The sequence below is a fragment of the Cucurbita pepo genome, chromosome 1 (assembly GCF_057944985.1).
Source record: "Cucurbita pepo subsp. pepo isolate OVF chromosome 1, ASM5794498v1, whole genome shotgun sequence".
NCBI classification, from domain to species: domain Eukaryota; kingdom Viridiplantae; phylum Streptophyta; class Magnoliopsida; order Cucurbitales; family Cucurbitaceae; genus Cucurbita; species Cucurbita pepo.
Window position 1 is genome coordinate 20,666,166 of NC_141798.1, and position 12,736 is coordinate 20,678,901.

At 35.3% G+C, this 12,736-nt stretch overlaps 2 protein-coding genes across 3 annotated transcripts; one reads left to right on the plus strand and one right to left on the minus strand.

Moving 5' to 3' along the window:
• Nucleotides 1-11: 11 nt before the first annotated feature.
• LOC111793550 (auxin transporter-like protein 1) lies at nucleotides 12-4,931 on the minus strand. Of its 2 annotated transcripts, none has more exons than XM_087124456.1 (8): nucleotides 4,314-4,931; nucleotides 4,025-4,210; nucleotides 3,824-3,936; nucleotides 3,571-3,754; nucleotides 3,391-3,488; nucleotides 2,464-2,671; nucleotides 1,966-2,223; nucleotides 12-594 (listed from the first exon to the last, which is right to left on the minus strand). In XM_087124456.1, the coding sequence occupies exons 1-8, from the start codon at nucleotides 4,449-4,451 to the stop codon at nucleotides 349-351; spliced, it is 1,431 nt and encodes a 476-aa protein (XP_086980582.1). In that variant the 5' UTR covers nucleotides 4,452-4,931; the 3' UTR covers nucleotides 12-348. The 2 variants fall into 2 exon arrangements, with proteins under 2 accessions (XP_086980582.1, XP_086980586.1); XM_087124460.1 differs by having other exon boundaries at nucleotides 12-558; nucleotides 4,314-4,927.
• Nucleotides 4,932-10,992: 6,061 nt separating this feature from the next.
• Nucleotides 10,993-12,582, plus strand: LOC111781208 (nematode resistance protein-like HSPRO2). The gene has a single exon (XM_023661682.2). The coding sequence runs from the start codon at nucleotides 11,037-11,039 to the stop codon at nucleotides 12,462-12,464; it is 1,428 nt and encodes a 475-aa protein (XP_023517450.2). The 5' UTR covers nucleotides 10,993-11,036; the 3' UTR covers nucleotides 12,465-12,582.
• The last annotated feature ends 154 nt before the right edge of the window (nucleotides 12,583-12,736 follow it).

Here is a 12,736-nt window from a genome sequence, read left to right on the forward strand (position 1 = left end):
ACTCAGGCAAGGGAACAAAGCATTGCAGTTTCATTTCTGTTCCTAATGCAGAAACATCCTTCTAATACTTTCAGATATAGCAATTTGAATTAAGTCCCTCCAAGTACATCACAAAAGAGTAGAAAAGTGGGAGAAAATGATACATAGCCATCTAAGAATGGGATCCATCCAGTTTCTCCTAAAGATAAATAAAACGAACATCGCATCGCATAGAGATATATAAAGAAAATGAGCAGACAAGATTTGGATGAGATTAATATGCATATCAGAAGGGTGGATGAGGGGAACCTTGATGCTCTCTGTGTATGCCTTTGTATACTTATATAATTGAGACTTGAGAGAGAAAATTCAATGATGGGCTGTTGTTGAGCCCTGGGGTGGACACTGGTAGCACTTTGCAAAAAGCCCAAAGGTGTCAACTTGCTTGATGAAGTTGGCCATGCTGGCCCACCCTCCAAATCCAAACCCAATGACCAGGACCCACACCACTATAAAGCTGTTCACCACATACATGCCTGCCCAGCTAGGGAGGAAGATTGGAAGTTTCTCTGCAGCATTCTGCACCCGAAACATACACTTTCTTGACATGTCATACTTGCAAACACAATATGTAATGTCATAATCATCTTCATTCATCTAAATATACAGGAGTTTTCATTATTGTAACTTCTGGGTTCAGCTCATTAGAATTCTAGAACTGCATTCATCACTAAATTTTAATGAACAAGACCGTTGGCTTATCAAGTGACAAAATCATATGCATTAATCCACAAGTGAGAGTCTAAGCACAGGCCAGCTCGAGCCGATGGCAAACGAACATTGTTTCAAAAAGAAATAACAACAAAAACAACATTGAAACCTGTTTTTATCAAAACCAAACCTACAGCAATAATCATCTCAAAGTGGCCGAAACCAACAAAATCGATTTAAAACGACTAAACATATTATACAAACTACTAAATTGACCAACTATTTTTCAGTTTTTCAGTTCAGTTTTGCACTCCTAACTACAACAGCAATTAGGATAAAAAGGATGCAAACTAGTTGGCAAGAGTAGCATCAACAGCAAGATACTTTGATTTGACACGTCCAGTAATCAAAAAAGCCTAAAAAATCGCTCAATTAGCCAACCATTGGTTCTATCCTTTCGTCCGTACAAAGAAAAAAGGGCACAATATTTGGATTGTGAATAGGGTACAACACACTACAGGGAAGGGTGTCTTTGATTGGCCCAACTTAGTTGAAGATGTGGCTAGCATGGAGAATTGTGACGAAAGCAGATAACTGAATGAAAAGGAAATGCTACCCACTCCCATAATAAAATGTTCCATGAAATTTCAAATGCTAGTCATTATAATAATCAGTGGGGCTAAAATGGCTATCTGTTGGAACTCATTTCCAACTTAAATCATACAGCTGGAACCATATCCACAAAATGATAAGAATTGAAAGGACCAACTCTTTAGGGAACCCTCACTGTTATCACCTGTACTTGGTGTCACTATATTGAGACCTGGTAGGACGGTCAGATTCTTAACATAAAGTTTCCAGCATAGCCAATCTTATTGACTGATTCATATCATATAGATGTTTTCATCTATTCAAAGGACAAGCATTGGAAGTTATATAATTATGAAAATCCCAAGGAAGAATCACGGGTAACAAACAGATATAAACAGCTCAAGACTAAATAAGGAATGTTCTGAACTCTGAACCAAGTTTGCATTAAAATTTTCAATGATTCAGCTAGCAGCTTAGAATGCCAAATTAGTAGAAAAATTAGACCAAATCTAGCCATGACCCAGCAATGATATGATCAGGAAGTAAGGGCAGATTGGATTGAATGAATTCAATACTCAATTCAGGACGAGAAATCGACAATGCCAGTTGGATAAGCGCGTATTAGGTAAAATATGATTGAAGAAATGAAATGGAAAGATCAAAGGCAAAGGCAAAGGCATTTACCTGTCGGGCAGAGGCAGATCTGAAAGTGAGCATATGGGCTAAAGATGGGATGATGTAGACGGTGAAGCTAACCAGAAGCGCCCCTACCGCAGAGTTGATGGGTCCAAAAAAAGGGAAAATAATAGCCAAAAACCAAATGGGTATCACAACCGGTAATCGGGCAAGCGCCCTCAGACACATGCTCTTTGTTTCGTGCATTCCAATCACTTTCTCCCACACGAAATACAACGGCGTACAAGCAAACCCAAATGTTATGAACTGCACATCAACCGTTCGGTCAAATGCATAAGCACAAAAACAGTGAGAAAAATCAAAGTTCGCAATAAAGGGTAAGGACTATCAATGCATGTTCCTATCACTCTCGACCACACGAAAAACAACGGGATGCAAACAAACCCAAATGTTCAGAACTGCACACTAACTGTTCGATGAAATGCTGCAATAAGGAAGTTAAAAAACATGGAAATTGCAATGAATTTAGGGATTTATGGAGTAGACCTGGTGAATGAGCATGAGAATGATCGCTGTGGTGCGCCATCCGTTGGTGGGAAGAAGAGAGAAAGCGTTGGAGTGAGTAAGGAGTTGGTCGCCGAAAGCCCAGTAGACGGCGGTGGCGGACGGGATTGTCAATGTGCTGACGTATAGAGTGGCGATCAAATAAATAAATTTGAACTTTCGAGGCTTCCACATAGCGTCCATTATTTCCCTGCCGCGCCAAAAAATTTCTTCATTTTTTTCCTTTTTTTAATTTGATAAATTAATAATAATAAAAAATCAACTTTATATTATTTTTTTTTAAAAATATACATAAAATTTTAAAAATAACATTATAAAAAGACATTCAATTTTTTTTTAACATTAAAATCATCTATTAACACCTCATAAACTATATTCAAATTTTTTAATGTTATTTTGATGAGTATTTTTTAAATCGACAGTAAATAAATTTAAAAGAATTAAAAATTTAAGAATATTTATAAAATTTTTTGAAACCCTTTAAAAAAATTCAATTTTTTAAAACAAATATATAGAGAATATTTTTATTAATTTAATTATTTAAGTATTAAAACTAAAAAACAATTTAAACATTAAATATTAGAGAAGGATAAAGCTCATCAATAACTTAGCCTAATCCATTTTGTAGGCAACAAAAAGAAAGAAAAGACCCAACTTTGGGATATCAGTTTAGACGAACACGACTCTCCACAATGGTATGATATTGTCCATTTTGAGCATAAATTCTCATGGTTTGGTTTGGGCTTTCCCAAAATGACTCGTACCAATAGAGAGTATTTTTAGTTTATAAACCCATGATCATTCTCTAAATTAACAGAGGTGAGACTTTTATCATTTAATAAGTTCCAAAAAGAAAGAAGAATTTAATTCATTCAAATGGTAAGTTCCAAAAAGAAAGAAGAGACTCACACAGTGACGGCATGGCCACCAAAGGTGTACAGTATATTGGTTGCCCCAGTGAAATAGAGCACCATTTTGGTTGGCCCCGAGTGTTGGACCCCTTCAACCTTCAAAGTTGCAGAACAAAAACTCACCAAAAAGAAAGGAACATTTGACTAGAAATTGAAATGATTCGATGAACAGCGAGACCTGGCCATGAAGAACAGCTGCAATGGTCAAGTACCAAGCCGTGTAAGTGGTCATTCCAAGCCCAAGAAAAGACCAAATTCTATAGTTATGAAACGATGGTATGAACACCGTCGTGGCGCAGCATGCTCCAAATATATACGTCCATGTCCTCTTGTCTAGCTTGTCATTTATGTAATATATATTGCTGCCATCATGAACACATTTCAGTACTAATTTCACCATCCATTTGGAGAACAGAGGAGAAGTGATGAACCTTGCACAAGCTATTAGCTGAATCACGGATCCAAAGAGGAGAAAAGTGCAGTTGAAAGCCAATCCAGCAGCCTTCCAGTATGGCCCCAATAGCCCATCCAGCACTTCAAACCACTGAACAAACGAACATGTTCAAAGAAGCTAAAAAACAGAGCTTCGAGATTGTGAAAATGGCGGTGGGTTGTCCTGTTTTTAATCTAACCTGAATGACATGGTTTTTGAAGCTGACATTCTCTTTTTCCTTACGAGTTCGATACTCAACGTAAAGAATGCTAATCAAATAGGCTGTCCAGCTTCCAATGATGCCGTAAAATACTTGAAATATGATGCCTGAGAGCATACCCAGTTGAGAAAAGGAGTATGGCAGCGTTAACAGAACTTGAGCAACCTTTAAGAACACCAAAACAAAAAGGAGATAACTTTATTATCATAAACAGAGCATTATAAACAATGGGATTTTGTGGGTTTTGTGAGATTTGAGGTTTTAGGACCTGATTTGATGCGCAGCTGAACCAAGCATCATAAACAGAGCCTCCATGCCAGAGGAGGCTTTTGAAGCTCAATGGAGCTTGATTTGGCTTCTCTTCTTGATGATCCCTCTCGTTTTGTTCATTCACAGTTTGATCCATTTCCTTGAAGGATAATAATCTAAAAAGAAAGAAACTTTCGGGGACCCAAAGAGGAAAATGAAGAGAAATCAATGGCGTCCTCTGTTTTCGTGATGAACTTTAAAACAGAGGTAGCTCCCTGTTTCAAACGAGAATGAAGGAAGACGCCGCCGTGAATTTATAGCTTCAGAAGCGCCGGGTGTGCCTTAATTTTGCGGCATTCCGACGAAGAAGAAGGAGAAGGTGCCTCGGATCTTTGGGGTTTCTACTGATATCTGCTAGCTTTCTGTGTGTGTGTGCTCTGTTTTTGTTGGGTTTGTCTGTCTGAAACTTGGAGTCAAGAGGTGTGTGTTTTAAAGGGAGTGAAAGGCATAATTAAGTTGCCAGAAAAAGGGTCACAGATCTGAATCATGTGAAATTATTGATGATTCAAATGGTAGCCCAAAAGGGGGGAGAAAAGGTTTGAGGGAAAACCCCAATAGGATGAGTGAAATTTGGTGTTCATTTATTTGATGCTTTTTGGTGGTAGCAAAGAAACAAAGTTGAAGGAGATGGCGATGTGTAATGAACTGAATCCTCCAAAAGAGGAGACATGAATTTTGCTCCCTCATGCCTTCTTTTCTCTCCATACCCTAAATCCATGTGGAATGTCTCTCCTACGGTTCATGCCTATCGTTAGACTTCCTCACGAAGTTTTTAAAACGTGTCTACTAGGAAGAGAACCCACGTCGAGAAGGCAATGAAGCATTTTTTTTAAAAGGGTATGGAGACATCTCCCTAGAATACGTTTTTAAAAAACTTTGAGGAAAGTCTGAAATAAACAGTGAGTTGATACTGAAAACGTGTCTACTAAGAAGAGAACCCACGTCCAGAAGGGAATGAAGCAATTTTTTTAAAAGGGTATGGAGGCATCTCTCTAGAAAACGTTTTTAAAAAACCCTGAGAAAAAATCTGAAATAAACAGTGAGTTGATACTGTTACACATACTATACACTTCTTTGGCTGTAAAATATTTTGTTTGATCGAACGTTTGATTCTTTGAATTTATGGTATGATTTTTCGTTTATAATCTAAAGTGAAGCTTGATTTGTACTCCGAATTTGGTGGTCCATATTATAAATATAATGAAGGGGTTTGATTAAGACGTGACAAAAACACCTAATTCCTTAGGAATTTGGTGAACTAACTCTCTTTTGACGGTCAAAAAGTTTGTTCATAGAATCCAACCCTTTTCAATGATTTGGAATTGGCATCTTTGCTATTCACTCCCTTTTCTCAATTTAATTGTCTATTTAGTCCCTCTATTTTTTCATAATTAGCCTAAAAGCCTAATTTTGAAAAAAAAAAAAAATAATAAAACCTAAATACCATATATAATTTTAAATGTTATAAAAATCATGAGATATATTATTACGAAATAGTTTGATAATAGCATATCAGATTTGAATCTTAAACGTTAAGAAAATTAAATTAAAATTAAAAAAAATGCAAAAATTATATATAGAGAAGCTCTGATACCATGTTAAGAATGAGAAATAGAAGTTAAAGGGCAAGAAAAGTGTGAAATTGAAAGTATGAGGAACATAGGTGGACCCACCTAGACCCACCTATGTTTCTCAGACTTTCGATCTCACCTATGTTTCTTGCACTTCCGATTCCACTTCTATTTCTCAATTTAGCAACTGGAAGCTTTTGTTTGAATTTTGTATGATTCGGTAGCATTAACTTCTTAGATTACGATCTAATAATTTTATATATTTAATGGGACTAATGATTGCATACATTATTTAATTATTAATTGGATTTGTTTTGTCCCCTTGCCTATGCATCCCTTGAGAGGGAAAAAAATAAATATAATTAATTAAAGTTTTTATTTATTTTTAGCTTAAAAGTTACCATCTAAAATTTAATTTCTAAATGAGTTTTTTAAAATAAGGAATTTAATTTCTAAAGGAATTTTTTAAAATAAGGAAGAGAGCTAGAAATTTGAACATATCATCGGTACTAAAGACGACTTGAATTTTCGTTAGCTGACTTATTCAAGAGCGAGAGTAAGTGGCACACAATCATAGCGAATCTATGAACAACCTAAGACATTGTCAAGGAGATTGATCAAGCCCATGCAGCCCAAACGTTTGGCTTGTAGAATAACCAACACCGAACCCAAAGAAACAAAAGCCACACATCACAGCACACTAGTGGCTAGGTTGAACGCCCCGCCGGTTCTGCACAAAAAAACGTCGAAGTAGAAAGTCGAAAGCGAGCTCTTTTCATGTACTTACGTAGTGTAGTATCGGTGGCACATTCAATAAACAGTAGCTTTAAAGAGCCCATTTGAAGCGGGTTTCGCACCAATCTCCGATATCCTCCGTGTGTAATATGTCTAGCTTTAAAGAGTATGATTGCAAAGGCCATTATTAGATGCAATTCCCAGTCGTATTTGAAGGCACCACCTGCCAAACATAAGTATCACCACCAACATTAATCGCTGCAGGCCGCCAGCAAAGGCAGACCGGCGAGCAAAACGCCGCCGTTCGTACTGGGGAAGACAAAAAGCAACTGAGTGTTGCAGAAGAAACTATTATCGCCATCTTCATAATTTCATGTTCTGTTGTTCCTCCTACAATATTTATTGACCCACTAAATACAAATCAAATTTAAATATAAAAAAAGTACATAATATTAATTTCAAAATAACAAATTAATTAATTATAAATTATCCAATAATATATCCTTTATATATGTACATAACCTATGGGTCAATCGGACTTGTACTTTATTGAATTGGGCCGTTTATTTGGGCCTTGGCATAAGATTTGTTTACCCGAAGCCCAATTAAACAGTGACGAAAGCTGTGATACATTATTTTTATGGTTAAATTAATATTAAAACAATACCAAAAACCTTGCATTTTTTTCCTTAAAAAAAGTTCAAAATTATAATTTCGAATAAAAATCGTTAATATTTTATTTCAAAAGTGAAATTGATACATTTAATTTTTTTTTAGAGGTCTTTTTAAATGACCTCTAAAATGTAAATAAATAGTTCATTTCCATTTATATATTAACGATAAGAATAAATTTTAACTTTATTTATAACAGTTACGAGTGTTAATACTAATTTTAAAATTTCATGAGAATTTTTATCGTGAAACTAAAAATAACTTTATAAAATTTTGAAGGGTATTACGGGTAATTATATAATACTTAGGAAACATAATTATTATCAAGATATAAACGACGATCTTGACCTCGATACTTAATTATATAATGCTAGACATTTGATTGTGGTCCCTACTATTTTAATTACAGCTCATTACTCATGCCCTTACCAATATTAATTTGAAATGCTTTATAATATGAATACGAAGTAACAATTTTCATTATAACATCTTTTGGCTTTTTGGTAACCTAACGCCCTAACAATTTGCACTCGGGGTGGATTGCTTACCAAGTGCAATGAATACTTTCTATTCATTTCAATTTTGTTGCACCTTATACTCATCAGAGGCGCATAATGTAACTTTTATTGAAATATAGTGATAATAACTCTACAAATTCATTTCGTACCCATATCTTTAATTATATATATATATATATATATTTAATTCACTATCCTAATTAAACCTATATTAAAATTTATATAATGGGTAAATTATTTTAAAAAATGGAATATGAAATAAAAGGATAACATTTTTAAATTAAAGTTAAATGATTTAATTTAATGTCTTATTTTCGGGCGCAACGTGTTCTTCTTTGTCGCCTAATTTCGGCGCCAGCCTATAAGTCAACAAAACTACACGCCGCATGTTCTACATCCCCTTAATGTTTTTTTTGTTTTTTTTTTCTAATAAAAAATATTTAAAAAAAAAAACAAAAAAACTTAATTTTAATTTGTATAAATTTATTTTGTTTGAATTTTATCGTAAAAAGTCGTTTAATAAATATTATTTTTAAAGTTACATCGTGGCTAATTAATTTTGATATACCTTTTTAGTTTAGGATTTTGGATTAGATAAATAAATAGTTTGAGAAAAAATTGTTGTGCCAACGAGTTAATACATATCCACTCACGGATCTATATGCTTTGATTCGAATTGGAAGCTCTAGAACAAGCGGCTGGTATATCCACACAGTTTGTTACGATAGCTCCAAGAGGATAAGTTGCGTTGGAATCGGGAAGGAGTTCATAATTACATAAAAGGAGGAGAAGAGTGGGGCGTGTCAATGCACTTCTTGGTCCTCGTCTGCCCGAGCTACCGACCCACTCTAAATAATTCATAGGTCAACGAGTCTCTAGGACAAGGGGACAGGCACTATTAACCAAGCCAAGCTTAGTTCTCGCAGCTGGGTGACAATTTTGATTAAATTAGACTAAATTTTATTATTATTATTTTTTAATTTATTATAGGTTTAAATTTGATTTTATTTTATCTAAATTGCTTGTATTATTTGACACGTATTTCATATTAAAAAATAAAACAAATATTAATTAAAAAAAGTGTACGGCGTTAATTCTCCGTGATTAGACAATTGATATTGATTAAGGATGATTCATGAGATAAGTGGGTGAGGTTTAAAGTCTATTAAAGAAATTAAGCTTATAATTAATAGTAGCCGCCAAGGAAGGCCTGCTTTCGTTTAATATTAATTTTGATTGGTTCCTTTACAAGACGTGTAAGCCAACACATCATTTCAACATCCAACTGTACAGCCACGTGGAATGATCGGGGTGACCCGTTAGGCACCGCCGCTGAAGTCTGATGTTTCCGCGTGTGACCCGACAGCTGGACTTCATTATATATGGACGGAGCACGTGATCTCCATGCCACGTGTCGGAAACCTAACCAGCATGATTTCTGAAATCCGAATGTGATTAGTTAGTTGGCCGGTAAGAACACACGAGCCCATCCTCAATCCGAGTCGGACACCAATTAAAAAAGTGGCTCGTATCCTAGTCAGTATTATTATCCAGTAATTTCTTAACACGTGGCGTTATTTTTTATAATTGGAACCGCGGTAAACGCGGGTGATGGAAACTGTATTTTTATTTTTTAAAAAACATTTTTAGAACTAGACATGTACTCTTGTTTTAAGGAAATTTTATTTTTTTTAATAAATTAATACTTTTTTTAGTATATATAAAAATAAAAAATAAAAAAATTGAATTTTTATTATTTATAAAATATTAAAGTCAAGGACTTTTGATGATAATGCATATCCATATATATTTCAAAATGGACGCCTTTGATTTATGTTTTGAAAAGACAATTAAAAAAAAAAAAAAAAAGATTGCTATTGGAATGTGCATTAGGTATTCGGGCAAATTGGGAAAAAGGTCTCACCAACTTGTCAATATAGAATTCCAAAACCCGAGACATTCTAATCTACGTCAAATAATTTTAATTTTATTATAAGCCGTAAAGATACAATTAATTTGTATATCATTATCTATCGAAACAATTTTTTATTTGAAATAGATAAAATTGAAAGGAAAAAAATATTTTTTTTTTTAATATACGTTGCTGCTTTGGATGCTCTTCTTATTTCTTTCCCGTTTTCTCCAAAGTACTTTAAAATTATCCTATAAAAAATACACAGTGTTTTATTTATATATGGAAGCGTAGAAATGTATAAAAATTGAATTTGAAAGCAATTATAATTTAATAATAAAAGTGAAATTTTCTTTTAATTTTATGTTAATAAACACTGGACTTCCTTTTCCCCCTTACAATTACTATCTTAATATTTGGAAAATAATTATTTTAATAATTGTATATTACTATATATCCAATATACATATCATAGCACATTAATTCACTTACCCAAAGCAAGACCATCTATTGTTATTTTCCCATTCAAATACTAAAATTTCATTAGGTATACAATAAACCAAAATTATTTCCTGAATTAAAATAGGTATTTAAAAAGAAAAATAGAAGATTATAAATATTTTAATATTATTTTTGGGGTTTCCTTAAAAAAAAAAAAAAAAAAAAAAAAAAAAAAACTAGAAATATTTTGAAAGCGATTTAATTATGATTCCATTTATTAAGGGATAAGGAGTTGGAGAACGAAATAAAAAGGAGCGGCCGCCTACAAAGAGACACATTTGAAAATTAAAATCTAGGAGGATATGGTCAACTAAGGACTTCTTGTGGAGGGAGGCATATTTGAGGGAATAAACTGTCAATAAAATTAAAAATTAAAAAAATGCAAGGGTGACAGGTGGCGAGACGTGAATGGTGGGGGCTACAAAATCCGAAATGAAATTGAACTAAAAACAGTCAAACACCAACCAAGCAGTCTAATTTGTTCAACGATTTCCATCCAACCTGGAAATTTCCTTTATTTATTTATTTACTTTTTTTCTAAAATTCCCCCGTTTAATGGGATTATGGATAAGCTTCAACTTCATCCGTAATTTGCATTTTTCCTAAACAATTATTATTTTAAAAATGTTTTCAAATCTGTTGTCGTTCAAATTTATGCTACCTCCTATAAATACTCATCTTATTCCTCCATTCCTTCTGCGAAATCAAATCCAGCAATTTTCATTTCAAAATTCTAGGAATCCTTCTCTTTTTCTTTCCGTCTCGGATCAGAAATGATCGATATGGGTTGGAAGGCCAACATGGGCTCTGAAAAGACGACGACTAAATCCCCAAAGTTGATTTCAACCACCACGAAGCTTAATTTGTCTCTTCCAGTTTCGTTTCATTCTTCAGAGATCACTACTGCCTCGCCGTCGTCTTGTTCTTCATACGAGCAGTATCTCCGCCTCAACGATCTCAGGAAGCTATGGAGTTCTAGGGAGTTTCCTGAATGGAGAAACGAGTCGGTTTTGAAGCCGGGATTGCAGGCTTTGGAGATTACTTTTCGGTTCATTTCGACCGTTTTGTCCGATCCACGACCGTACGCGAACCGGCGGGAGTGGAAACGGAAGCTCGAGTCTCTTACTACGAGTCAGATCCAACTCATTACGATGATTTGTGAAGACGATGAAGAGGACGGCGAATCACGCGGCAGAGTTCCGATTGTTGATCTGAGTTCATCCAATGGCGTGATTACTCGCGACGGAAGCTCGGCGGAGGTCTGGAAGATTCGCGGAGAAGCTACTGTTGTGAACAGAACGAGTGAAGCGAGTCTTCTTCCTCGGCTTGCTTCATGGCAGAGCTCTGAAGACATCGCGCAGATGATTCAGTATTCTATCGAGTGCGAGATGAGGAGATGTCCGTACACGCTAGGGCTAGGGGAGCCGAATTTGGCCGGCAAACCGAATCTCGATTACGACCTAATTTGCAGGCCAAACGAGCTTCATTCTCTGAGAAATAGTCCCTACGATCAAATCGAAAATTACGAAAATCAAACGGTTTACACAACGCACCAGATCCTGGAGTCGTGGATTTACGCCGCGCATGAGCTTCTCAAACGAATCGCGGATAGAATCGAGCAAAAGAATTTCGCGAGAGCCGCGAGCGATTGCTACTTGATGGAGCGGATCTGGAAGCTTCTGCAAGAGATCGAAGATCTTCACCTTTTGATGGATCCGGATGATTTCCTAAAGCTGAAAAATCAATTAGCGATCAAATCGTTGCAGGAATCGGAGGCGTTTTGCTTTCGATCGACGACGCTGGTGGAGGTTACGAAGAAGTGCAAGGATTTGAAGCACAAGGTGCCATTGATCTTGGATGTAGACGTGGATCCAATGGGCGGACCAAGGATTCAAGAGGCGGCGATGAAATTGTACAGTGAGAAGCGAGAAATCGAGAAGATTCATTTACTTCAATCTCTGCAAGCGATCGAATCGGCAATAAAGAAGTTCTTCTTCGCCTACAAGCAAGTTTTGGTTATGGTGATTGGAAGCTTAGAGGCGAAGGGGAACCGAGTCGTGGTGAGTTCGAACTCGGACGATAAACTGAGTCAGATATTTCTGGAATCCACCTATTTTCCGAGTTTGGACGCTGCCAAGACGTTCCTCGGAGATATACACTGTGTCTTCAGATCGGATCGAATGACCCGAATGAAACCGTAGGACCCGGGTTGACTGGGTCAGAAAAAGGTTGACTTTTGTTCTGAAATTTATTCATACAAATATAGGTCTGGACCCCACACGAAAAATACAGCAATTTTAATTAATTATTTATTTTTTTTTAAAGAAAGTAATGTAAAATCTTGTACGAATTCTCACGCTCATTAAATTAAATTCGCAGCTTATTAAACTAAATTCTCATGCTCGTTAAATTAAATTATAATAAATGAAAGAATTATTTTATAATACATTAATAAAGCAATTAGTTTATTAAT